The sequence below is a fragment of the Malus sylvestris genome, chromosome 6, assembly GCF_916048215.2.
Source record: "Malus sylvestris chromosome 6, drMalSylv7.2, whole genome shotgun sequence".
Taxonomy (NCBI): domain Eukaryota; kingdom Viridiplantae; phylum Streptophyta; class Magnoliopsida; order Rosales; family Rosaceae; genus Malus; species Malus sylvestris.
The window spans coordinates 1273992-1298297 of record NC_062265.1 but is presented as its reverse complement, the minus strand read 5'-3'; the positions used below and the strand labels follow the sequence as shown (position 1 = coordinate 1298297).

Here is a 24306-nt window from a genome sequence, read left to right as displayed (position 1 = left end):
CCTGAAGTGACACCACCTGCAGCGATGACGCTCTTGTTCCTTGCATTGGTTACAAGAACAACTTGAGCCTTCTTTGATGCCATTTGTGCTTTTTGCGGATTCAAAGATAGAGATGAGAGGTAGAGAAAGGTCTCATTGGGCATGCCAAATTTGTAAACACAGGAATTCTTGCGATGAACGAGACAAGAACACGTATACAAAATAATATTTATATTAATGATTTAGGGGTTACAATCTCTTCTACAAATTTAGCCTTTGATTCTATCTTTGTAATGGGTAGATTTATTGATGTTGTTGATCCAAAGGGCCGTCGGGGCTTGATCTTTAGGATGAACAGATGATGAATGACGAACACTTTCTTCAAGGACCGTCGGGGCTTGATCTTGAAGGAGGACTTTGACGAAGAACAAAGAGGGATTTCTTGATTCTTCGGGATTTGCTTAAGAGTTTTAGAGTTTTGAGGTTTCAAGGCTTTGGTGTGGTGTGAATTCTCTTCCAATTTGGGAGTAGAGAAAATGTATTTAAAAAATCCTCCTTATTGCTTGATGGAGAAGCCTATTTATAGGCTTTGAGAATGAATCACCACCATCCATTTGTTTGGTGAAGTAAGTGGATGTTGTAGGTGGGATGACTGTGTGATGTATGTGAAGTGAGCGTATGATGTAGGTGAAATGAATGGGGGTTGTAATTTTAATACAATTGTCAATACTTATTTCACCAAAATTTCAATGTCTACAGTTTTATTTACACTAATTTACTTTTCAGTTCATAGATTCAAGTAAGTTTTTTGCTTTAATTTTATTAGTTTAAGCACCTTTAATTATCTTGTATTCAAATTGAGTATGTGTAAACTTTATGTACTTACTTTCTTATTATTTTATTGTCATTCTTTATATTCTCACACTCTACATTCTTGAATTAATTCCTCATACATTTATTTTCATCTATAGGCCAGAAAATCAATAAAATGCATAGATCAATCTTAACCACCCTTGACCCCAAAGGGAGTTGAAGTACTTAAACAAAGAGGAGGTTCCTTGCTTGGTCAAATAGTCATCTAGTTAAGGGTCAAATTTGTGGCGTGCATCAATTTTTCATTCCATCAAGCCAAATTCGTGGCTTGGTGGTTACAATTCAACAATGGCAAAAATTCTCGTCAACAACCATCCTGCTTAATTAGGGAAAACACTTACGTAGCAAGCTAATGGATCGTTTGATGATCATTTTTTTTTTTCAGTTTATTTTTTTTTAAATTAAAAACCTGCTTGATAATTGTTTTTAGTTTTCAAACCAAAATAATAAAGCTAGTTCGGCCTTGTGATCTCACTTTTGGTTTTGGGTTGGCTATGGCCTCTTGGTTTTGGGCCTCCCCTTATGTGTGTTGCCCATTATAATCCTCACAATACCAGTTTTGACCTTATATCTTAGAGCTACTTTCGCAACTCTCTTTAGCAAACACCTTAATGGAATATAAAAAAGTTCTCATCCTCCCAACTGAAAACGCATAAATTTTTCTTCTTTTCACTTTCAATTTGCCAACTGTGGGTTATGCACTTTATCTTTCTTTATTTCAACGATTTCTACTTAACAAATATGCAATCAGTCAATTATAATTATGCATCAAGTTCAAACACAGTGGCGAATGTACACTGACACAAAGATGATCCCAGGATCATTTAGAGTTCGGAAAATGCATGCTAATGTTTTCCAAAGACTTTTGAATGATATGGGTCAATTATGAACCAACCAGTGTTTGATGTAACATATGCTAAACATATGTCAGCAGGTTGTGCCGAGAGCACCCGATAAATTCTATCAACAACATTCATTAAATTGTTTCGGCATATATCGATATTTGTTAATATTACATAACAAACAATGTTTAGCTGACAACAACAAAACCACCAAATATTCGACAAAATGCGTTATCGAAAAAACTGATATATTTTGGCGCACTTCGCGCTGTGTTTTTATTAAAAAATTTGGACCTTAACACTAAACCCCTATTATTTGAATCCCGAATCCGTTACTGTTCAAATAAAATATTAAATCGTATCGTCATTCATGTGGGTGGAAAGGAAAACTTGAAGAAACTTAAAGGAATAATGAAAGCAACCTCAAGCGGTGGAAGCATCAGTGCTTCCAAATAGAGAATTCTAGTCCATCCAACTGAAGTGCGGTTCTACAGACAGTGGATCCCAACCGTACACGAGTGACCAGTGAGAGATAGAGATAGTCCAAGTCGTCTCTTATTCTATTTTCTTTTTCTTATAAGGGGTAAATTCTTATTTGACTTGGAGTATAATCGTTTGTGATAAAAGTCAAATGAGTCTTGTATACCACATATAAAAAATATATTTCCTTGGAAAAACACCCAAAAAAATAATGCCACAAAACTTGCATAAATAACTATATATAGGTCAAGTTTATATCTTTCAATTTACGTATTATCTCAAGCCAAGCCACAAGATTTAAAACTTGGAACAACTTATAAGTCTAAATAAATATTACCATCACCATAAACGGCACGTTTACATAAAAGTAATCTGAATCAAAACGCGAAAGTGAATTTCAATTATAGAGTACTTCAATGTTTACGAATATTAAGAGTGAAAAAGTTGGTGGGATCTATGTGAAATTTGGAATCCTACTATGAAATTTAGAGAAATTGGATTTATTACATTTAGATAATATTTGGATTCCGGGTGCTGGAGTCATAATGGGTTTTTCCTCCCCCATTATACTCTCACTTATTTCTAAAATTTCAAGAGTGCACTTTGCATTAACCCAACACCACCAACTGTTCCCCAATTTATACTCGATAATGATAATAACAATAATTAAGTCACCTAGTATTACAGTCTAGTGTTATTCCTCTTCACTTGTAAGTGAGAGATCTTAGGTCGGATTAAGAGATTTTCGTCTCATAATTTATTTTACTTTTTTATTCATTTAATTAAAAATAAAAGTGTGAAAAATGGTCAATAATTGTTTTTTTTTTAACAAACGATATTACTAAGGGCTAGCAATAATGTGGTTCAAATCCCTTTTTAGTGAGAATCGAACCTAAGAATCTCTCACTTACAAATGAAGAGGAATATCACTAGACAATATTACTAAATGGCAGCAAATGCCTTTTATTTCTTCAAATCTTTGATGAGATGCATATCTGATTAAAGAAGCCTTTCTAAAAATAAAAAAATTAATGGGTTGTTTTGTCCGGTCCAAAGTGTGGAAAATATTCCAAATTCATCCAAATACGTTTTGGAATGGGTACCTCTCCTTCCAAGCAATCAAAGACTTGTTGCAAGAAAGTCTCAACGACTACAGAGCAAGACCGGTACCTACTGTCTGTCTCTAACACCTAACGCTACCCAAAGCCCACCACCACTCTACTTTTCTATGTCCTTTTGTATAATCTCCGTCTCCTCCTCCTCCTCCTCTTCCGTGGCTCCACCTCGGCCTCCTCCTCCTCCTCTGCCTCTTTTTGTTTCGAGCAGCCTTCTCGACTCTCATGGCGAAACATCAATATGAGATGGCGTTAACTCTTCTTGTAGTTGCCTCCCTTGGCATCGTCTCCTTCGTTTCATGCATAGCCGCCGAGATTAAGCGAACGAAGGTACGTACATACATACACACACACATACATACAGAACACATACGGTTTGATCATGACAATGAATGGTTACTGCTTAATTTAATTAGGGGTTAATTTCTTGATTAATTCTGGGGTTTAATTTTGCAGGACGACGAGCTCAAGTTGCTGGGAAGAATGTGTTATTTGCCAGAAAGTCAGGCATTTGGGTTCGGAGTTGCAGCCTTGATATGTTTGCTTGCTGCCCAGATGGTCGGAAATTTGATTTTTTGCAGTTATGTTTGTTCAAGAGATGAGAAGAAGAAGAAGATGAAGGGTACGTCTTCTACCACTACTACAACCACCAGCTCCAAAGCCAAAAGACCGACGGTTTCGATGGCTCTTTTGTCCATTTCTTGGTAGGTGTTCAATCTCCTCAATTTCCCTTCTTTGTTTACAGTTAATTACTTGGATCTTTTCCACGCAATCTATTAAAATATAGCTGACCGCTAGAGTTTCAAACTCAACACTTCTCTGTGCTCCGTTTTACTGGACTAAATAATTATTTACGCCACTCTATTACTTCGAAAATATCGTCTGATACTCTTTTATGTACAAGTTTTCTCTTGTGATTTTGTACACAAAAAGTTTAGGATTACGTGTTTTTTGAGTGTCAATAATCGTTACCTGTCAAATTAAATAAACAGAGTTATAAATAGTTTAAAATTTCGAATGTCTACCAACCTTCTCATTCGAACATTCTAGTTTTATTTTCTTGGCTCTCCTTCGCATACTGTAATATTGTAAGATCATAATAAACGTCTACTTTCTTAGTCAATAAAGATGCCAAAAATCAACCAAACGTCTCTTTTTTGTCAAAAGATATCATTTAGAAGTCGCCTACCCAGTCAATTAACTTGCCGAAGTTACGGTTGTTAGGTCCATTATTTTCTTTTATCATAGTGTTGCTGCGTATTGAAATCTTAATTGCCATGGTTCCGCTGCATAATATTTGATTGATTGACATAGTTGATTTTTGAGGTTGATTCGATTTAAATCATCGTGCAACACTGTAATAAGAAAATGAGAAGTTCAAAATGAGATAAAAGGCCATAATAGTACTTCTCGATGTGGGTCATGTAAACTGAAGTAGTTTTGAGGGGTGACAATATTTTAAAAAAAAATTATTATAATAATATTAGTCGTTGTTGCACAAATCGGATTAACTTCAGAACAACATAAAGTGTCAAGGAGCGACCTTCGTAAGGGTGTTTTGGTCATCAAATGTAGATGATATGTAAAGAGACTAAAGATAAATAAAAAAAAGCATGCACAAGGTGTATGTAGTTCATCTTAAATTTGGCTACGTCTACAAGAGTAGAGGAATTCTCATTAATAATAGAGTGTTTACATAATGCAAGGGTTCAAGTATAATTGTCATTAGTAAAATATAAAGTTGATTAAGGAATGTTAGAACAGATGAAGCTTATCTAGAGTATCCTGTTGTCTTCCACGGTCGATGTGGGACTCTTAAGGACTTTATTCTGGTGTTGACACATTGTCGCATTGTAATTGAACTCCTAGTTAGAGAGACTCATTTGCTTCGGCAATGGTGTCTCGGTACGAACTCTTCAGTAGGTCTCCCAACATATATAGTTGATCGGTGCTTGATAGTTTTAGGGTTGGTGAAATAAGGTACAAACACTAATAATTCCCAAGAAGATGGACGTCAGACTCGATCTCAGAACCACTAAGATCTGATATGTGCAAAATGCCGATTAAAATAGTAAATTTTGAATGACCATTGACAATTGTTGCGCTTGCAGGATGAGCTTTGTAATAGGGGGGACATTGCTGAGCACGGCAACTAGCATGAGCAGAGAGCAACCGTACGGACGAGGATGGCTGGATGGGGAATGCTACTTGGTTAGACAGGGAATCTATATTGGTTCAGGGATACTCATCCTCATTGCAATCGGTTGCACACTCGCCCTAATCATCGTCACCGCGACGAGGAGCCGAGTTGAAGATGGCTTTAAAGTAAAAGACCAAAGCACAAGTAGTGGACTGCCATAATAGATAAGAAATTTCTCTTCACCCACTAGTCCGCGTTCGAACCCTCCCCCTCTCCCTCCCCCTCCCCCTAGTCTAGCTGAGAATAGAAATATCGCTTCTAATAAAAAGTTTTTGTTTTTTGTTTTTTTGTTTTTTTTTTTTTTTTTTGTGTCAAAGCTTCTAATCAAAAGTTAGAGCAGAACAAGATGGATATAAAATTGTAGTCAAACACAGATGTATACAGTTTCAACTATTACACATATAGACACAAGCACAAAACCAAACCCAAGCTAATGCTGGAGATTGTGAGGTGACGAGAGAGAGAGAGGCACAACCACACCAGAATTTGATTTCTCTTTTTACCAATTGTATCATGGACAATATTTGCACAAAAAGGCCAGCTCATGGGCACTAAAAAGGCATGAACCAGTCCGGTTGGTGGTAGTTCTAAAACTCCTCTAAAAAACAAGAAAGTCTCAAGATGTCCACAACATTTACCTTTGGGATTCGATGCTCATTTCAAGAACGAGGAGGTAAAAGGAAGCTAAGGAGAACCATAGACCTCAAGTGAACATTGAAACACGATCCAGCATTAGAAGGGCATGTTGCCACCGCGTCCCCTCCCTCCATAGCCATATCCATAACCCCTTCCCCACTGATATGGACCCCGGTAATTCCCACCACGCCCAGAAGCATAACCACCATAACCAAGATTAGATCTCTGCTGGAAATTGCCAAATGTCTGGGGCAGAAATATTAAAACTAAATTAATATATCACCCAACAGCAACTTACGATCACTTTCTGATTTAATATTCAACCAAAAAACAAATAAAATAGAGTGGCAAACCTCAGTATCATGCTTCATTCTCTCAGAAAACCTATGTCCGTTTCTTCCTCCACGGTTGACTGAACTACATGAAATTGTGTCAAAGAACTCATCCTTGTTATATGCAGGCTGGATGAAACAAAAAAAGAAAAATGATTAATTCCAAGCTCAACATTTGCATTCAACCGCTAAACCATCCAGTATATACAAAATCCGTGTCCTACCTTTGTGTTGTGTACCAGCCCACCTTCTTTCTCATCCAAACATTGACCAGTTCCACTAGTTCCACTGTCATCCACTCTTTCTGTTGAATGTCTTTGTTTGTCCTGTCCTAGGTATCCCCACACTTCATCCTTCTTAAACTTCTCGTTCATCGCTAGAAAATCAAACTCCTCGGTGAACTGTGTAGAGTATGGAGACTGCAAAACATAAAACAATGAAAATTTTACCAGAAGTCCTATTTTATCCAGGAAACAGCTAGAACTAAGGATAACCAGAATACCCTTCCGTTTCCATTCTTATTTCCAATAGGATAAACAGCTAGAACTAAAGATAATCAGAATATGCTTCCGCTTCTATTCATATTTTCAATAAGATAAGCATGGAAAATGACATGCATATTTTCCTCAAACCACAACCAATGATCAAGCTAACTGATAAAATTGGAATCCCAAAAAGGGTAACAATCCATGTAGATACCAAACGCAAAATAGCATGACGACAGGATCATAAATGCACTTCAAAATGTGCAAGACGCTTCCATTACTATTCAAGTGCATACATCTACATCACGTAGAGCAATATGTAATTCAGAATGCAAATGCACACTTCTGAGATATCCAGTAAAACATCATTTTCAAAAGCTAAGTTTCAAACAGTGCAAAGCAAATGCAGCATGGTTCAAAGTAGAAATCACTTATTTTTTCCATCCATCCCTTCCACACATGACATGCATGCACACACCCAATACAAGTACAAACAATTCAACTTGTAAATTCCTTCTTTCCCTCCCTCAATGGCAGAGATGAGTGCAATGTGCGCACACCCACACCAGCAAGCAAAAACCACAAACAAACATTAAAGTTATATATGCTGCCAAGAGCTTAGTGAGATCTTTACAAGCATGTGGACACGTACCCACACCAGCATTTAAGTACTTTTGAATTTATACCGTACTTACAGTAGTTAAAAGCATTTGATAGTCTAAAAGTACTCATTTTCTTTCTTTTTTTCTTTTAAAAGTGAAAGCACTCATTTTCTTAATTCTAATAGTCAAAATTTCCTAGGAACATCTCACCCTATATAAGGCCCAAAAAGAAAATATCTTATCAATTACTAAATTAAGAGGACACTTTGGCAATTGTTCCAAAGCACATAAATGGAATAAACATCAGGTCTAAACCTAAGACGCAGAAGTTCACAGAGCCTTTGTTAGAAAATCGCCACCATATTTGTACATTGAAAAACACAATCATTTGCAATGGAAAACAAAAAAATATTGCGGATTAAAAAGACAAACTTAGTTATCATAAAGTTTATGAAAAAATGCTACTTTTAATCTCACCTGTTGGGTAGAAGTGGGCAGTGGCAACAATGGTGCTTGAGTTGCGGGAGGAGGAATCATGGATATAGAACTAGATGAGGTTGGCATCAAAGCCCCCACTAAGTGTGATCTAGAGGGTGCCAATTGATCAGGAGTTAACAAAGATGGGGGTGGTGTTAGCAAGGGACCTAGATCAGAACCCACAGAAAACGATCCTGGATAAGGCATGGATTGAGCAGGTAGAACTGGTACTGGATCAGAAACAGCTTTTGTAACAATTTGTGTTTCACTTATATCCAAGTCTTGGCGAGGTGAAGGAAACAAAGGCATAGTTAGTCGGCTAGCATTTAGAGGTGTAGAATGAGATGGTAAGGGTACCTGTGAAGCCAAAGATGAAGGCATACCAAGAGAAGAAAAAGTTGCAGGAGTAACAGAGGCAGAAAAGTTTGGATGTACAAAAGTTGGTGCAGAAGAAGAAATTACGGGGGTAAGACATTCCGATCCATTTGCCATGCCAATATCTGTAGAGGACTGATTTCCAGGAGCCTTATTTTGCATTGTCAAGGGATGTGATATTGCAGATGAAGACTGCAAAGGAATATGGTTATGTGGATGGTCAGACATATTAAGTGATGCACCATTGTATCCTTGCCAATACATTGGAAAAGAAAGTGCTGGAGGACTGGGAAGTTGAGTAGAAGAGGTATTTCCTGATGGACCAAGATCAGTTCCATAATGATAAGAAGGCAATACACCAATATGTTGTCCTCTACTAGTCAAAGCAGGGGTATCCTGCCAATGAGTTGTTTCTGTCAAGCTTTTACCTCCAACTAAGGCTGATGGTGGAGAACTTACAGGCGCCCCAGCATAGTGTGACTGCAAAGAAAAAAATCAATTAAATATATGAAATCATATTTTCTAATTGACTCACAGAGATTATAATTGCCTATGTACTTTTACGTATGAGCATCGTACACACAGGTACTTAACCAAATGTCAATACCTGTATAATAGCAGGATCTTCGTGAATGCGTTCTTCTCTTTGAGATGACGGGGGGGGCTTAACTTGTAAATCCTACAATTGTGAAAACAAGAGAATTATTAGTACATGTATGATGCAATCTACAAAATTTATCACCCCAGCAAACTCATCTGTTTACAAAGTCTAGGAACGGTTTCATCCAATGAGATCTCATTCATAAAAATCCTCTCTAGAACAACAAAAAAAATGTATGTCTGTGTGTATCATTCCATGCCACATAAGAAAACTTATAGACCAAAGGAGGGCAGAACTGGTAAAAGATGATATTAAACTCAAAGGTGATCCCTAGCTCAAAAGGGCACAACACATATTGAAAGCAATGAAAAGCGAAACAAAAGGATGACACATCCAATGATTTACATACAACATATAGAAAGAAAAAAACCAATTAAAATGCCACACAGAATATTGCATGCTTCAGAAAAGAAACTATTATCTCAAATCTTTCTTCATATCCCCAAAATTTTCCAATAGATTTATCATTCATGTGTGCACAAGTTTCTTAGTTTCCACACTAATAAAGGAACACAATTTTGTTCAAAGATCCACACTTTCTTCTCCTATTATATAGTTAATTATACTAATCTTATGAATCTTAGTTTCTTTGATTTCTCTTCTCTTCTTCAATCTCTATCATATGTTCATCTCTGTTTCCCCCTACTTTCTATTCTTTGTATACTTCTTTTCTTGTTCTTTATGATATAAAGAAAATTTACTAATGAAGACTAGAAATAAACAAAAATACGAAGTAAAAAATAATAATAGTTTCGTCCCTAGCAACATGAACCAAGAACTAGCCAAAATAAAGCAACACAACTTTATATGGAGCGATAAAAGTATAAAAGAAAGAAGATAAGATTAAACAGTTAATCAAGTATATAATGTTTCCCTCTTACCTTGATGTCAGTTGCTCTAAATAGAATATACTCATACACCGTATCAGTTGGAGGAACTTGTGGGCCATCCTTCTTACGCCCCTCTGTTCCATATGCTCTAACTGCAACATCATACAGAACTTAATACATTTACAATATTTGACTTCCCAACTATAGAAGACAAAAAACCAAATTATAACTATGTAAACAGTTGTTTTAGCAAAATTTCATGTCAGAAAATACAAACAGGATGTAAATACTTGTGAAATTTTTTAGAACAGTAATATGTTCTATATGAACACAAGTTGTAGACATAGTAGAGAAGATAAATTTCACTTCAAACGCTCCTAGTGTATATTTAACTATTACTATATAGAAACCTTATGAACATTGTACAATGTTAACCAACCGAACATTAATAACAAATTTAACTCCTAGTACTATAACTTTCATACGTCCACTCACTATAAAAGAGGTCAAGGGGGAAGAAAATTAGATCCAATTCAGTATATTGAGGTATGTCACAAATTGATGACGGGGTTATATTTCACTCCAACATAAGTAATGAACATAGCAAACATCTACCTCTCTCTCTCTCTGCCAGATGAATGATTGTTTAACATTCAAACAATTCGATCATCTATATCAAATAACAACTTAATGAGTCCAAAAGCTGGATGTATGTTTCAAACTTAAAATGGAATTATCACCAAGTCCAACATAAGTTATGAACACAGAAAACCTCTCCCCAACAGATGAATAATTTAACCTTAGATGAAAAACTATACAATCTTCATCAAATGACAATTTCCAAACGCGTTCTTCTCGAGCATATAGCAGATCAAAATTTTTTACAATTATAAATCGACTATACTGGATTGATCTTTCAAAACCTGTTTTCTTCAACCTCACAGAAAGATTTCCAAACCAAACAATTTGTGGCAAGAATTCATTGACCAATCAATCAATCCATGGTCCTTAAGGACTGAGAGACATAAACTGCAACAACTTAGCTGCAATGCATATATATATATGTGTGTGTGTGTGTGTGTGTGTGTGTGTGTGTGTGTGTGTGTGTGTGTGTGTGTGTTATGAGATTTTGCTTCCAAACATCGTATACTTACATGCATAGAGAGATTTGGGGACCGAAAAACCTAAACCCTAGGCAATCCACGAGTACGGATTCAAATGGGCATCGAATCAACCAAATGCACATATATACATATACATACACAGATTACATATGTGTGTATAAATGTGCGGAGATTGCAGATATAGGAAGAAATGGAAGCGCGAGACGCACCGTTTTTGAGGCCGATGGAGGAGTCTTGGACGCTGAGGAAGTAGAGAACGCCTTCGTAACGTATCTCGTACTTGGAGATTAGAGTGATGAGGCTGCCGATGTACGATTCCCCAGATTCAGTCGACGCCATTGACGAGGGAAATGAAATGAAGTTTTTCTCAGAGCCGTTGCTGTTTTTTCGAATTAGGGTTAGGGCTTTGTCTCTCTCTCTCTCTCTCTCTCTCTCTCTCTTTCCTTTCCTGCGAATTGTGAAAGGTTGGTTTAAAAGCGCCCAAAACCTTAGGGGTAGTTTGTTATTCTATTTCGGTATTTCCTTGCCGAACTTGTGAATCACTTTGTAAATATAATTGGGAATTGCTATTAGCACTTCAAAAATCTCATTCTATGTTCCAAACTTTCTATATTAAGAAAGAAAAATACACTTATGAAGAGTGTAGAATGAGATTTTTGAAGTGTCAATAACACTTCCCATATAATTTTTGCTGAGTAATTCTAATTAGGCAACCTTTTTGACATAAGAAATAAAAACGTTAATTTTTTTTTTTAAGAATACTAACGAAAAGTCCTCAAAAACTTTAGTTTTAACGAAAATGACAAAATAAATGTGTAAGTGAATAATATCATAAGTGACTTTTTAAGGTTAAAATGTCATTTTCGTTAAAAGTGAACAGTACCGAGAATGTTTCATTAAGATTTTTTTTTTTAACAAAAAATTTGGATGATTTCTCGATTTATGCGTGTCATATTTGCAAAGGAAAGAAATAACTGAACCTTAATAAAAATGGTTTGTCTAGCAAAAATCAATAAAAATGAGATCGTTTAATAACTAAACTTTATAAAAATGGTTGGAGGCAATAAAAGCATTACAAACTGTTTATTTATACAATTGATTAACTAAACGATCTTGAATTCAAAAATAATTTTTACAAGGCAACTCATAATATAACAGTTTCGATCATAAACACAAAAATTTATAAATTGGTTGGAAACAGCCAAGCATTCCTCAATTAACTACTCATCGAAGGGCAGTCTTGTAAATCGCGAAAAGTTTAATCCTAAACATTAAACCCTTTGCGACTCGCTCTTGTTACTCTCTCAGTTTCCTCCCTCGCCGTCTCAGTCCTCATCACACCAAGCACTCGCAAACTGAGCACCACTCACATTTTCTGGGTCACTTTTCTCAGGTAATTTTCTTCCCAAAAATCTCGATTTCCTTACAATGTGTTTGGCTGCTGAGAAAATTCATGTCTTGCCTTTGTGTTTATCTATGTGTGGAGAAAATCTTTAATTTCGTTTTTATTTCTTCTGGAAATTGTTGGGTTCAAAACCTTCTTATTGGTTCTGCTTATTAGCTAAATTATATCTGTGAAGATTAATTTGTGACGCATTTTGCTTTATTTTCTGTGAAAATTAATGGGTATTATTTCAATAACTTCACCGTACACGACTTTGTCTTCTAATTTCTGATTTTTCTGGAATAAAAGTGCGACACCCATTTGTTTAATCCTGAATTCAAGAAAATTCACAGCCTATGAGTTTCTTGCATTCAATTTGTCAAAATTTAGCCTAAAAAAAAACCATTAACAAATTAAAGCTTGCTGCAATGTACAATTAGGTTACCTTCATTTAGGTGTCTTCAGACGGTCAAACTTAATATCTGATATGCACACAAAGATTTGTTTAGTTAATTGTGTTCATATCATACGCATGGAGCGTGGAATTGTTTGAAGGTGAATAGACTTTGGAAGAGCATAAGCTAGATCTTTTATGGACAGTAGCTAGATCCTTAATTTTTTGTATGGTGAGGAATATGGGTCTGATATGGTGCTAAAAATCTTGTGTTTGCTAGTTAGGTCTGGTCCCGCATATATAATCTCTACTGTTTAATGGTAATTGTCGCCATGTTTACCTTTTTTGGAACTTCAACTGGAAGATGCAAAAAAGAATTGGATTTCATTTATGAATGAGTCAGTTCCTTACTGGAAATCGCCAAGTTTACGCAGTGATTTATTTTGTGGATGCAAGTGACTACTCAGTTTCTTCCCTAAAAATCAGATGTATGCATGTGTGTATATAATTGGGTGTATCTTTTTGTTTATGCAAGTGAATACTCTGTTGTGGGGTTAGGTTCACTACGCCTCCTTTGACTAGGTGTATCATTTTGTGTTTATTGATGAAAATTCATTCGCACCGTCTACTTCTTTTTAGAATCTTGTTATTTAGTTCATCTTTATGTTTTAAACATGTTTTATAATTTTGGGTAAGTCTAAAGAAATAAAAAAGACTAACAAAGTTTCTATAAAAATTTGAATCTGGGGAAAAAAAGGAGTATGTAAGGTCAGCCCAGACCATTTTGAATCCTAGTTCAGCTAAATGCGGTGTTTGGCACATTTTATGTTGTTTTCTTTTTAATCTGTTTATTGGTTGATTTATTCTGCTCTATTTGTGTTTTTTGGGGTAGCGGGAGAATTCTTTTCTTTTGTTGAAGACATGGTGGGTTGGCAGAGGCATGTACAGCCCCTAATCCGTCATGTTGGCAAAAGAGTGGAGAATCATGGTTACACGTCTGCTGCAAACTTTTCTTCTTCTTCTCATTTTCTAAAACTCCAGACACCATCTTACCAAACCATCTCAAGGCCCCTTCATCAGTACTTTCAACACTTGGTAATGCACAAAACTCGTCTTTCCATTTAATCGATTACAGGCTACAGCACCTTTGGTTTTTTCTGATTTTCTCTCTCCTTTTGTTTAAATTGTCATATATCTTATTCTCTTTCCATATCACAAGGGAATTTCCAGTTCAAGGAACTTGCTTGCATATTCATCTGATGGAGCACCTCATCAATCTTCAGTCACTCCTCTCTCAGCTTCAAGTGGTGAAAAAATTGAAGAACAAAACCAGAAATCATCTTCTAGACCTTCACAAGTTCAATTTGTATTAAAGGGCATGAATCAGGTTACCATATTCACACTTATTGCATCTTTTTAATGGTTTGTAACAGATTCTAAAGTTTTTTTTCTTTTTTTTGGGTGTGTTGGTGCTATACATTAAAATGTGCATACCGGTTGGAACACTTCAATTCTATTCAAAGCTCTGTTAATGGGTCAGTTCCTTTAGGGTTGTTGAACAACTTAGAACAGATGTTGCATTCATATTGTTCCTGTTGCTTTATTTATGGGTTAAGGTGGGGGCTTCTGTATTTGGGAAAAGACAGCATTGCAAAACGGAAGTCTGCAGATGTTCTTTATGTCAAGTGGAGGAATTCCTTTTTGTCAAAGTTTGTCAATTTTTTTCCATTAAATGATATTTAAGGGCTGCATCTTCACATTAATATAAAAGATGCCTTGTTACCTAAATGGCTGCTCTATAAGTTCTATGTTGGATGTTATTTTCTGATCGTACATTTATTAGCTTTAGCTCACTGCCTCCTTGCAGAGTCCTAATAAGGTCAACTTGGTTGCTAAACTGGTTCGTGGTATGCGTGTTGAAGATGCATTACTGCAACTGCAAGTGACAGACAAGCAAGCTGCAAAAACTGTGTATCAGGTGATAGAGCCGTTCCACACTTTGTTGCGCTAGGAAGTCTCTTGATTAGAGAAATACTTAGTGTGTGTGTGTGTGTGTGTGTGTGTGTGTGTTTTTATATACAAGGATTGCAGGACTGATGGATGCAACTGAATTTATGATTTGTTAGAGGGCTGGAATGTGAGAGATGCACTTTCTAGTAGTATAATCTAGTGTTTTCTCTTGCAAAATAATATTCCTTTCTTACAAAATTCAGTTATAACTCCGCCTATGTACTTACATTGCCGGTCCCAAGCCCGGATAAAGGAGGAGGGGGAGGGCGTCAGGTAGTCGACAGCCGGCACTCCATGATCACGTCGAATCCTTATGAAAATGAATTCAGAACAAAATTGCGCTAAAGCTAGGGCGTCACCCGTAAGTGGCGCGCTGTGTGGCCTGAGCACAGTGATAAGTGAGCAAGGGTCGCTGTATCTCCATCGGCACCCGGATGCAGTGTTAAATGAGCAAGGGGGCCATAGAAACTTCTTTTCGAACGACTCCACTCAAAGTTGTTTGGGAGCATATGCTCCTATCAACTTTACACGGGACACACAAAAGAAGTACTTTGATCCTATTAGACGGGGGAGGGTGAAGAAGCTAGGACAGAAGGGTAGAGTTCAAGAGAGCAAAATGCGTTTAGGAACGTGGAATATAGGAACCTTAACGGGAAAATCTATGGAAGTAGTGGAAGTTATGGTGAGGAGAAGGATAAATATTATGTGCCTACAAGAAACTAAGTGGGTTGGTAGTAAGGCAAAGGATCTAGAAAACTCAGGGTTTAAACTTTGGTATTCGGGCACAAATAGAACGAGAAACGGTGTTGGCATCATCGTGGACAAGACCTTGACACAAGATGTTGTAGATGTCAAGAGGGTAGGAGATAGAATCATGGCAATCAAGATTGTAATAGGACAAGAACTTATCAATGTGATTAGTGCATACGCACCTCAAGTAGGGTTGGATACAAGTTCGAAGAAGAAATTTTGGGAAGACCTTGGAGACTTGGTGCAAGGAATTGCTCAGACGGAGAAGTTATTTATAGGAGGAGATTTAAATGGACACGTGGGCAGGGAGACAGGCAACTATGGAGGTTTTCATGGTGGCCATGGTTTTGGGGAGAGAAACGAGGATGGGGAAGCTATCTTGGATTTTGCAATGGCATATGATCTCTTCTTAGCCAACACCTTCTTTAAGAAGAGAGAAGAACATGTGATCACCTACAAGAGTGGGTCGTCAAAAACACAAATAGATTTTCTTCTAATGAGGAAAGGGGATCGTATAACTTGTAAGGATTGCAAAGTTATACCAGGAGAGAGCGTGGCTAATCAACATCGCTTGTTGGTGATGGATGTACATATCAAAAGAGTGAGACAAAAGAACAAGACTTGGGAGTGCCCAAGGATTAGATGGTGGAATCTAAAACAAGAAAAACAAGTCATTTTCAAAGAGAAAGTAATCACCCAGTGTGTGTGGGATAGAGATGGGGAAGCTAGCCAAATGTGGGATTCCATGGCTAGTTGTATCCGAAAAGTAGCAAAAGAGGTATTAGGAGAGTCCAAGGGCTTTGCCCCACACCAAAAGGAATCTTGGTGGTGGAATGAGGAGTTACAAACAAAGGTGAAGGCTAAGAAGGAATGTTGTAAAGCCTTATACAAGGATAGGACTGATGAAAATGGTGAAAGGTATAGAAAAGCGAAGCAAGAGGCGAAGAAAGCTGTGAGAGAAGCTAAGTTAGCGGCTTACGACGATATGTATAAACGACTAGATACCAAAGAAGGAGAGTTGGATATCTATAAACTAGCTAGAGCAAGGGAAAAGAAGACAAGGGACCTAAACCAAGTGAGGTGCATCAAGGATGAGGATGGAAAGGTTCTTGCTACAGAGAACGCGGTTAAAGACAGATGGAGAGGTTATTTTCATAATCTTTTCAATGAAGGACATCAAAGGAGTGCTTTTTTAGGGGAGTTGAGTAACTCAGAAGAGTGTAGAAACTACTCTTTTTATCGTCGAATCCGGAAGGAAGAAGTGGTTGTAGCTTTGAAGAAGATGAAGCATAGAAAAGCAATAGGCCCAGACGATATACCAATCGAAGTGTGGAAAGTTTTGGGAAAGACAGGTATAACATGGCTCACTAACCTTTTCAATAGGATTTTGAAAACGAAGAAGATGCCAAATGAGTGGCGAACGAGCACTTTGGTGCCTATCTACAAGAATAAGGGCGACGTACAAAATTGCATGAACTATAGGGGTATTAAGCTAATGAGTCATACAATGAAGCTCTGGGAGAGAGTCATTGAACATAGATTGAGGCAAGAGACACGGGTTTCGGACAACCAATTCGAGTTCATGCCAGGGCGCTCAACCATGGAGGCAATCTATCTCTTACGAAGATTGATGAAAAGATATAGAGATGGGAAAAAGGATTTACACATGGTCTTTATAGATTTGGAGAAAGCGTATGATAGGGTCCCAAGAGACATTCTTTGGAGGATTTTAGAGAAGAAAGGAGTACGAGTAGCATATATCCAAGCTATAAAGGATATGTATGAAGGAGCAAAGACTGCCGTAAGAACTCATGAAGGACAAACTGAAAGCTTTCCCATAACTGTAGGATTACATCAAGGCTCATCCTTAAGTCCTTACCTTTTTGCGTTGGTAATGGATGAGTTAACAGGACATATTCAAGATGATATTCCTTGGTGTATGCTTTTCGCAGACGATATAGTGTTGATAGATGAAACTCAGGAAGGGGTAAATGCAAAGCTTAACCTTTGGAGAGAAGAGTTGGAATCTAAAGGTTTTCGCCTAAGCCGATCAAAGACAGAATATATGGAGTGCAAGTTCAGTGCAAATGGAGGTCAAAACGAGTTAGGGGTGAGGATCGGAGATCAAGAAATACCAAAGAGCGACCGTTTTCGTTACCTAGGATCTATCTTGCAAAAGAACGGAGAATTAGATGGAGATCTCAACCATAGAATACAAGCTGGATGGATGAAGTGGAAGAGTGCATCCGGCGTGTTGTGTGACCGCCGTATGCCACTGAAGCTCAAGGGAAAATTTTATAGGACGGCAATAAGGCCGGCGATGCTGTATGGCACAGAATGTTGGGCGGTGAAGCATCAACACGTACACAAAATGGGTGTAGCGGAGATGAGGATGCTTCGTTGGATGTGTGGGCACACGAGAAATGATAAGATTAGGAATGAGGATATCCGGGGTAAAGTAGGAGTAGCCGAAATTGAAGGAAAGATGAGAGAAAATCGGTTACGGTGGTTTGGACATGTGCAAAGAAGGCCTACTGACGCTCCGATTAGAAGATGCGACTATGGGACAGAGGTTCAGGGCCGAAGGGGTAGAGGAAGACCTAGGAAAACTTTGGAAGAGACTCTAAGAAAAGACTTAGAGTACTTGGATCTAACGAAGGACATGACACAGGACCGAGCACAATGGCGTTCTAAGATTCATATAGCCGATCCCACTCAGTGACTTGGATTTTTCAAGTCTCCAACCGAGAAGTTTTCCTCACTCAGGAAATTAAGGGAACACTACCTCAACCTACATGCTCCACTCACAAAGCTTCAACAAAAGAAAATTCAAAGAACTTAGCGAAGAAGGCTTTGGTGTATTTAACACAATACGTTGAAATGAAGGAAAGCTTATTTATTGATATCCCCGATAAGCTACAAATATGTACATATACATAAGTCAAAATAAACAAACAAGAGGGAGCCTTCACAAAGGTTGCTTAGGAGAAGTCTCAGCAGTCGGTAGAGCCCCAGAAAGAGAAGGCACCGGAGGGGGATCATTCGGAGCCTCAGTACTGGACAGAACCCTAGAAGGAGGAGGCATCAGAGGTTGATCATTTGGAGCTTCATTACGCGGTACAGCTCCAGAAGACGAAGGCAATAAATGCCTTTGGAATAAACCCACAAATCTCTGATGATCAAGTAAAACCTGACCATCAGATTCCTTCATCTGGTCAAGCTTCCTCTTCATGTTTGTAGCATAGTCATGTGCGAGCCGGTGCAACTGTTTATTCTCATGCTTGAGCCCTCTAATCTCCTGTTTGAGACTCATCACTTCAGCCGCCAATGATTCAACTTGGCGGGTTCGAGCAAATAGGCGTTGGGCCATATTAGACACAGAACCTGCACACTGAACACTGAGAGCCAGAGAATCCTTAACAGCTAACTCATCAGACCGTTTGGAAAGTAGTCTGTTATCTTTGGGAGTGAGAAGGTTCCTGGCCACCACTGCAGCGGTCATATCATTCTTCATCACGGAATCCCCAACGGTAAGAGGACCAGTAGGGGAGACGAATGATGGACGCCATATGTTGTCAGGAGAAGGCGGGGCTCTCTCTTCAACAAGGTTCAAGTCAAAACGACGGTCGGAGGGGCCAGACATTTTCAAAGGTGTTGAAGAGGGAAGAGGTCGGACAAATCAAGATCTTAGAAGTGCAAGAATGGAGCTTCTACTGGTGGAGATTCAAGTGTGCTTTGGAACTTAATGCTAGCCCCTATAAAAATCTGCACTCGACAGAGCTTCAGAAATCGAAGAGGCGCCTGCTCAGAAATCGAAGAGGCGTTTGCTTTCTCAAAAGCAAGGCTGCTCAGATACCACGAGGGTCGATCTCAGAAATCGAAGAGGCGTTTGCTTTCTCAAAAGCTGGGCTGCGCAAAGACCACGAAGGCCGATCTCAGAAATCGAAGAGGCGCTTGCTTTCTCAAAAGTTGGGCTGCTCAGAGACCACGAGGGCCGATCTCAGAAATCGAAGAGGCACCTACTTTTCCAGCATTGTCAGCACCTGTCACACGCACACTCAGCTTTGCGGAAATTATGGGCATTCGGTCGAAGACTTCTGGTGAAGTAGAAAGCACATGAGTCTTACTGTTCAATCACCCACTTCCCACACGCAACAGTAGCTCATGGGTACCATAAATAACTTTGCCAAAGTTCTCTGCCAAAGTTGAACACGTGAAGCTTGCAGCTCCCACTACATCGCTCTGACCAAGAAGGGTAAAAGAATAGCAAAGAAACAACACTAACAAAGTTTAGACACATAAATTTTGAAGGTCTAGCTACCATATTATTACCCACAAGGGTAAAGGAACAGTACCACTGCTGGATAATTGGAAAGTCCCTGTGTGTCAACCTCTGTGCTTCGTGGTAAGGTAGACTAGCAAACATGCCCAACCTTTAATCACATTCGAGAAAACACTCCCAACAAGATTGCTTGCTCCAAAATCGAAGAGGCACCGTCCTCCGAATCTCGAGAGCCAGACTCCCAACATGATTACTTTCTCAAAAATCGAAGAGGGTAAAGGAGCAGTACCATTGCTGGATAATTGGAAAGTCCTTATGTGTCAACCTCTGTGCTTCGTGGCAAGGTAGACTAGCAAACATGCCCAACCTTTACTCACATTCGAGAAAACACTCCCAACAAGATTGCTTGCTCCAAAATCGAAGAGGCACCGCCCTCCGAATCTCGAGAGCCAGACTCCCAACATGATTACTTTCTCAAAAATCGAAGAGACACCGCTCTCCGAATCTCGAGAGCCAGACCCCCAGCATGATTGCTTTCTCAAAAATCGAAGAGGCATCGTTCTCCGAATCTCAAGAGCCAGATCCCCGATAGGATGGCTTGTTCGAAAACCGAAGAGGCAACACTTTCCCAACTTCAAGAGCCGGATCTCCTTGGATAAAGCTGTCTGTAATCTTCACACGCAACATCAGCTTTCCAGATACCACAAACCACTTTTTCAAAGTGCTCTGACAGCGTTAAAACATGTGAAGCTGGCAGCTCCCACTACCGTGCTATAACCAAGTAGGGTAAAGGAATAGCATTACTACTTGTTGTTAAGGAGACTCCTATATATGTCGACCTCCATCCCCAACGGACAGGCAGACCTCCAAAAATGTTCAACCCTTCCTCATATCTGAGAGGGCACTCCCAACGAAGCCTTTCGAAATATTCAGCTTTCTTTCCCCCCGATAATACCTCTGCAAACAAGCTATACTAGAGCAAGAATATCTCATATCATCAGGGTTAAAAGCAAGAGTATCCTATATCATGCTTTTTCCCTGTCTTTTCCTTTGACCTTGTTCTTACCTGCAAGACAAGGAGAAAGAGAGCAATCAGTCAGTACTTAGAATCAAGCTTCCAGCCAGGAACTGACTGCCTGGAACCCCTTACCTGATTACTTACCTGACATTGCTCTCGAGTACTCATCTTCAATATCTTATGCTTCCAGGGAAGATACCGCATCTGCCTGAGGAACAGATAGGGCAAGGGAGAAGGATACAAGGAAGCATGTGGAGACAAGCGTAACAACACACGTGCCGATACATCCATTACTCTGTCAAAGCAAAAGTATCCCATATCAGCAGGGTCGAACGTACTCTAGATTTGATGGACTTGTTTTGACCCTCAAATTCTTCAGTCGGCCTTACTCTGGAGGAAACCAGAAAAGCCTCCAGCTCAGTTCAAGAATAAGCCTGTGGAAAGTTACTTCTTCAAAAGCAAAAGTATCCCATATCATCTCTTCTCATTTTCTTCTCTTTATCCTTCATGCCGCCTGCAAGATAGGGAGACTGTGAACAATCAGCCGGAGCTATGATTGCTTACCTTGTCTGTCACCTCTTTCAGCAGATCCCCTAGCTCGGCGACTTGGGGGACTCCTACTACATGGTTTGTATCGCGCTTGACCAAGCCTGAAACTACAAGTAAGCTTCAAGTGAAATTGATACATTACCTTGTGCATCTCCACCAGTTAAAGATACCACCCTTGGATGGAGGAAGAGTACTTCCAGAGAAGATGCCCCATCTACCTATGAGACAGATAAGGCACGTCAAGACGATACCACACTCCGATACTTAGAAGTTTCGTGATTACGAGATCATTCTCCCACAATATTTCCTAATGTCATTTGTACTAAATCATTTACTTGTACTCACTAAAGGAGAGCTTGAACCTATGTACTTGTGTAAATCCTTCACAATTAATGAGAACTCCTCTATTCCGTGGACGTAGCCAATCTGGGTGAACCACATACATCTTGTGTTCGCTTTCCTATCTCTATCCATTTATATACTTATCCATACTAATGACCGGAGCAATCTAGCGAAGATCACAAAAAGCGACCGTTTTTTCGCTACCTAAGATCTATCGTGCAAGAGAACAGAAAATTAGATGGAGATCTCAACCATAGAATACAAGCTGGATGGATGAAGTGTAAGAGTGCATCCGGCGTGTTGTGTGACCGTCATAGGTCACTGAAGCTCAAGGGAAAATTTTATAGGACGGTAATAAGGCCAGCGATGTTGTATGGCACAGAATGTTGGGCGGTGAAGCATCAACACGTACAAAAAATGGGTGTGGCGGAGATGAGGATGCTTCGTGAGATGTGTGGGCACACGAGAAAGGATAAGATTGGGAATGAGGATATCCGAGGTAAAGTAGGAGTAGTCGAAATTGAAGGAAAGATGAGAGAAAATCGGTTCCGGTGATTTGGACATGTGCAAAGAAGGCCTACTGACGCTCCGGTTCGAAGATGTCATTACTGGACAGAGGTTCAGGGCCGAAGGGGTAGAGGAAGACCTAGGAAAACTTTGGAAGAGACTCTAAGAAAAGACTTAGAGTACTTGGATCTAACGGAGGACATGACACAAAACCGAGCGCAATGGCGTTCTAGGATTCATATAGCCGACCCCACTTAGTGGGAAAAGGCTTTGTTGTTGTTGTTGTTGTTGTACAAAATTCAGTTATCTTGTGAATTATTTGGTATTTGAATTTGAAGTTGTTTAGCCTTTGGTCCTTTTTACATAATTATGCTCATCTAGAACTCACGGATGAAGAAATGTCTAATATTTGGATGTGTTACAGAGCCTCTAGAGGTATATATTTTTCCTTCAGAGTCATAACTTTTTATAACAGAATATTAACATTATGTAAGACGCTACTGTTTGCAGGCTCTTCACTCAGCCCGGGCGGATGCAACTTATAATCATGGGTTGGATCCAGAACGTCTTCTAGTTGGTAAATAATGCCAGTAAAGTTCCCTCTATTTATTATATTGTTTTTCATAAAAATCAATCCTCACTGTTCTGTATTCTCCCCTCAGCTGGGGCCTTGGTTGGAAAGGGATTCTTGGGATTCCGCAAGAACAGACTTTACTACCATGGTAAAAGCAATGACGGAACTAAAGTGAGACCAAATTACCAACTAACGGTGACGCTAAGGGAGATTTATCCGGAAGAGGAGGAGGAGATAGCCAAACAGAGAGCTGACAATTTTCTCTATATCAAGAAACGCCTCCGGCTCACGAAGCAGGAAAATAAATTTGTTTCTCACCACCTTATCGGCAATTACAAGGGCAAAGGCAGTACCAGTCAACAAGGTGGTATGGCTTCATGAGCAATCTTCCTTCCCATGCATTAACATTTTGAAAGAGTTTGGAGACGTTCAAGAGCTCCTCCTTTGTCCTTGCAATTCAATAAAATGTCGTGTAGAAGTGTGAAAAACTGAAGTGTCAAGAGTAGGATCAAGCCTTTGTCTCAGTTCCAGGTCGTGGCTGCATCCCGCTTGTTGTTTTAAATGCTTAGAGGTATACCATCTCAAATCATCTCTCTTTAAGTGGTGCATTCAGAGAAGGTAGTTTTTACTTCTTTCACCTTGGCACTGGCCGTCGACAACTATGATGATTTGAAGATTGGTGGTGTGATTGACAACAATCTGACAAGGTTCTTATAGTTTTGCCAAAGTAATATGGGGAAGCAATTCCAAGTGCCTTTTCTAGAAATATTTGGACTTTTAATAGAAATCTTTTTTGGGTTCCTAATAAAGGTGCTTATGCCAAAAGCGAGATCAAGTGCTTCATACAATAGTGATTTCAACCTGCCCTTCAGAACTCTCATATCATATTGTTACCTCATGATTGGGTTGATCAAGTGGTATTTGCTCAAATTAACGATCCTTGTAATTCCTTTTCGACTTTTTGATGGTTTCCTTTGTCCTGCATAATTGTATTCGATCTTACCTTATTCAAAACCAAACATGCGTTTTGGGCTTTGTCTGCAAGGCTGCAGCCCAAGCCCAAATTTTTTTAATTTTGTAAAAATGAAAAATCATTAAAACTCATTTAAATAAGAGAGTTTTAACAAAACACTCCTGGTACTGTTCACTTTTAACGAAAAACCACATTTATACCTTTCCTTGGTACTATTTACTATACCTTTAAAAATGATTTTTCATTAAAAGGAAAGTTTTTTTTTACTTTTCGTTAGTTTTCCTTTTAAATGATCTCTAATATTCCTTGGGGACTTTTAAGTGGTAGAATACCACCACCATTTTCTTCACAATTTGCCTCCATACAAGCCAAATGAATGATGTGCCCCCGTTTCATATAAAAAGAGTGCAATAATAATCTTTAATTTTTAAAGTTGGCGATCCACTAGTAATTGCATAGAGTATAAAATTATTTTTAATTGTCAACTTTTTAGAATAAAGCTTCATACGTGG

At 38.7% G+C, this 24306-nt stretch overlaps 3 protein-coding genes across 3 annotated transcripts; 2 read left to right on the top strand and 1 right to left on the bottom strand.

Annotated features, from left to right (window-relative positions):
* Nucleotides 1-3250: 3250 nt before the first annotated feature.
* Nucleotides 3251-5995, top strand: LOC126624980 (protein MODIFYING WALL LIGNIN-2). The gene is made up of 3 exons (XM_050294046.1): nt 3251-3619; nt 3746-3993; nt 5401-5995. Exons 1-3 carry the CDS (start codon nt 3515-3517, stop codon nt 5648-5650), a joined length of 603 nt encoding a protein of 200 aa, XP_050150003.1. The 5' UTR covers nt 3251-3514; the 3' UTR covers nt 5651-5995.
* On the bottom strand, nt 5821-11465 carry LOC126624975 (decapping 5-like protein). The gene is made up of 7 exons (XM_050294040.1): nt 11221-11465; nt 9939-10039; nt 9004-9075; nt 8022-8876; nt 6682-6876; nt 6479-6586; nt 5821-6371 (listed from the first exon to the last, which is right to left on the bottom strand). The coding sequence occupies exons 1-7, from the start codon at nt 11348-11350 to the stop codon at nt 6222-6224; spliced, it is 1611 nt and encodes a 536-aa protein (XP_050149997.1). The 5' UTR covers nt 11351-11465; the 3' UTR covers nt 5821-6221.
* Nucleotides 11466-12236: 771 nt separating this feature from the next.
* LOC126624978 (uncharacterized) lies at nt 12237-23630 on the top strand. Its single transcript, XM_050294044.1, has 6 exons — nt 12237-12404; nt 13682-13884; nt 14009-14176; nt 14657-14767; nt 22758-22824; nt 22910-23630. The coding sequence occupies exons 2-6, from the start codon at nt 13711-13713 to the stop codon at nt 23200-23202; spliced, it is 813 nt and encodes a 270-aa protein (XP_050150001.1). The 5' UTR covers nt 12237-12404; nt 13682-13710; the 3' UTR covers nt 23203-23630.
* Nucleotides 23631-24306: the final 676 nt, after the last annotated feature.

Bases quoted from the DNA above. Each gene is read 5' to 3' on its own strand.
- LOC126624978 (XM_050294044.1), top strand. From the start codon at position 13,711: ATGGTGGGTTGGCAGAGGCATGTACAGCCCCTAATCCGTCATGTTGGC. The intron at 14,768-22,757 runs GTGATAGAGCCG...TACTGTTTGCAG, and splicing joins CTGCAAAAACTGTGTATCAG to GCTCTTCACTCAGCCCGGGC. The intron at 22,825-22,909 runs GTAAATAATGCC...TTCTCCCCTCAG, and splicing joins TCCAGAACGTCTTCTAGTTG to CTGGGGCCTTGGTTGGAAAG.
- LOC126624975 (XM_050294040.1), bottom strand. From the start codon at position 11,350: ATGGCGTCGACTGAATCTGGGGAATCGTACATCGGCAGCCTCATCACT. The intron at 9,076-9,938 runs GTAAGAGGGAAA...TCACAATTGTAG, and splicing joins TTAGAGCAACTGACATCAAG to GATTTACAAGTTAAGCCCCC. The intron at 6,877-8,021 runs GTGAGATTAAAA...TATGTTTTGCAG, and splicing joins TGCCCACTTCTACCCAACAG to TCTCCATACTCTACACAGTT.
- LOC126624980 (XM_050294046.1), top strand. From the start codon at position 3,515: ATGGCGAAACATCAATATGAGATGGCGTTAACTCTTCTTGTAGTTGCC. The intron at 3,620-3,745 runs GTACGTACATAC...TTAATTTTGCAG, and splicing joins CCGAGATTAAGCGAACGAAG to GACGACGAGCTCAAGTTGCT. The intron at 3,994-5,400 runs GTAGGTGTTCAA...TTGCGCTTGCAG, and splicing joins GCTCTTTTGTCCATTTCTTG to GATGAGCTTTGTAATAGGGG.